At 51.8% G+C, this 2,500-nt stretch overlaps 1 protein-coding gene across 1 annotated transcript in view; it reads right to left on the reverse strand.

Annotated features, from left to right (window-relative positions):
• amt (aminomethyltransferase) overlaps nucleotides 1–2,500 on the reverse strand; it is an 8,381-nt gene that overhangs the window by 5,747 nt on the left and 134 nt on the right. The window contains exons 1-6 of the mRNA XM_084445929.1: nucleotides 2,427–2,500; nucleotides 1,051–1,218; nucleotides 802–882; nucleotides 550–681; nucleotides 336–414; nucleotides 1–111 (exon numbers count right to left, since the gene is read on the reverse strand). The exon at nucleotides 1–111 is cut by the window's left edge and continues 35 nt beyond it; the exon at nucleotides 2,427–2,500 is cut by the window's right edge and continues 134 nt beyond it. Of these exons, the coding sequence (XP_084302055.1) occupies nucleotides 1–111; nucleotides 336–414; nucleotides 550–681; nucleotides 802–882; nucleotides 1,051–1,218; nucleotides 2,427–2,500 (645 nt within the window). The remainder of the gene's footprint in view (nucleotides 112–335; nucleotides 415–549; nucleotides 682–801; nucleotides 883–1,050; nucleotides 1,219–2,426) is intronic.

The raw sequence follows: 2,500 nt of genomic DNA on the forward strand, positions 1-2,500 counted from the left end.
TCACCCTGCAGTCTCTGATCCCGAACACCGTGGCCAGGGTAGAGGTCATGAAGGTCAACTTGCTCAGGTCGTCATTCAGGCCCTCCTGGAGCACCCGGGCCATGGACGGGCCTGCACACGCACGCACACACACACACACACACACACACACACACACACACACCATCAGTGATTATCTGAGTGTGAAGGTCCCCAGGTCTGGTTGTGGTTGCAGGTGAGTGAGTGAGTGAGTGTGTGTGTGTGTGCGTGTGCATGTGCATGTGCCTGCGCGTGCGTGTGCCTGTGCGTGTGTGTGTGTGTATGTGGGTGTGTGTGTGTGTGTGACCAAGCCTCACCTTGAACAGCGATCAGAGATTCCTCAAGAAACTCCAGATCCACATCATGGCCGGCTGCTTTAAACTCAGCCAGTCTGGCCTGCAACCACAATAACACACACACACACAGGGACACGGACGGACACACACACACACAAGCCACATCAGATATACGAAACACACACTTGGACCGCCCGCCTGCCCAACCATCCAGCCTCCTCGTCTGACCCCTGACCTTCATGTGGGCGGAGTCTTTGTCGGCGCAGCCGGCGTTGGACACCACGTAGAGGTAGGTCTGGTCCGTCTTCGTGACGATGAGGTCGTCCATGATTCCACCCTTCTCATTGGTGAAGAGAGTCAAAGTTCCCTGGCAACGAGAAGAGTGTGGTCCAACAGTGTGTGTGTGTGAGTGAGAGAGAGAGAGAGAGAAAATGTGTGTGTGTGTGTGTGTGTGTGTGTGTGTGTGTGTGTGTGTGTGTCTCCTTACCTGGTTGTCCTTTAGCTCAGCGATGTCTCCTACAATCAGAGACTCCATGTACTTCACCCTGTCCCTCCCGTGCACTTTGGTCTGCCAGGGACACACAGAAGAGGCTTTGGTTAGAATGTCTGAACGCACACACACACACACACACACACACACACACACCACACACACACACACACACACCACACACACACACACACACACACACACACACACACCATACACACACACACGCGCGCGCACGCAGCTGACCTGCAGCATGTGGCTGACGTCGAAGATGGAGCAGTGTTGTCGGGTGTGCATGTGGGAGCTGATGTGACTGTCCTGGTACTGGACCGGCATGCTCCAGCCCGCAAACCCCACCATCCTCCCCCCCTGCTCCCGGTGGAAGTCAAACAGAGCCGTCTCCCTCAGGGGTGCCTGCACGACACACGCACACACGCACGCACGAACGCACACACGCGCACACACACACACACACACAAACACACACATGATTCAGACATGGTTCACACATATGGTCCATTATGAGACATGCTTCAGACATGCTTCATACATACAGAGGAATGGTTCAGACATGGTTCAGACATGGTTCAGACATGGTTCATACATACAGAGGCATGGTTCAGACATGATTCAGACATGGTTCAGACATGGTTCATACATACAGAGGCATGGTTCAGACATTCAGACATGATTCAGACATGGTTCATACATGGTTCAGACATGGTTCATACATACAGAGGCATGGTTCAGACATGGTTCATACATGGTTCAGACATGGTTCATACATGGTTCAGACATAAAGAGGCATGGTTCATCCATGATGGTTATACAGTTGCAATATGCTAAGCATATTCCCTGCCCAGCTGTGTTGCATCACCATGATGTCATGTTGTAATCGACAGGAAACAGAGCCTTCTTCGGCGATGCACTATTCTACTATCCTATTCTGCTCTCTATTATGACATTGACCTTTGACCTTTAAAGCTGCCACTGCTGGCCCTTATCAGGGAGCACTGCACCCTGGGAGCCAGAGTGCCTACAGGGCTTTTATGAACCCAGTCCAAAGTCATTGGTCTGATGCAGCAGTGCCCCCCCCCCCATTTGGCCCTGGTTTGCAGACTAGCGTGGACTTTTGTAACCTTCAGTACAGCAGTTAAGATTATTATTGTTCTGTAAACACTTGACAATACAGTAGGCCTTGATTTAATGGTGCTGTTGTAGTCTAAGGTAGCCTATGCCAGTCAGAAAGAGTATCCATGGAGGGAGAGATCATTTATCCACTCTCCCCCTCCTGACAGAAGAACAGGCTCTCGTGGTTCTAATCAAATCAGCCATCTGCAGCTGAGCAGGTCTGAGACGAGCGGCTGGGGGCTTCGGGCTGGCATGGGGCAGATGCACGGGATTAGCTTTGCATGAATGAGTGTGACACACATGAAGCGAAAACTAGAATCTCTGCTCTGTCACTGTACAGCTATACAGTCTACATAGTCAATATCCAGATAGAATCATCTACATTTGAAACACTAGGTCTGGTTTCCCCACCCACCGTGTGGTAGCGTGTTCTGGACGGGTATGCAAAGTGTGTGGAGCTTGTTGCTGGTTCAGACAGACCCGTTACCCACCTCTGAACTTGAAGCGTGCCTCTCTTGCTGCCTCCCAGCAGAACCCGGTCCGGCGCTCCGCAGACAATCTCTCG

Source organism: Borostomias antarcticus (assembly GCF_949987555.1).
Source record: "Borostomias antarcticus genome assembly, chromosome: 11".
Classification (NCBI taxonomy): domain Eukaryota; kingdom Metazoa; phylum Chordata; class Actinopteri; order Stomiiformes; family Stomiidae; genus Borostomias; species Borostomias antarcticus.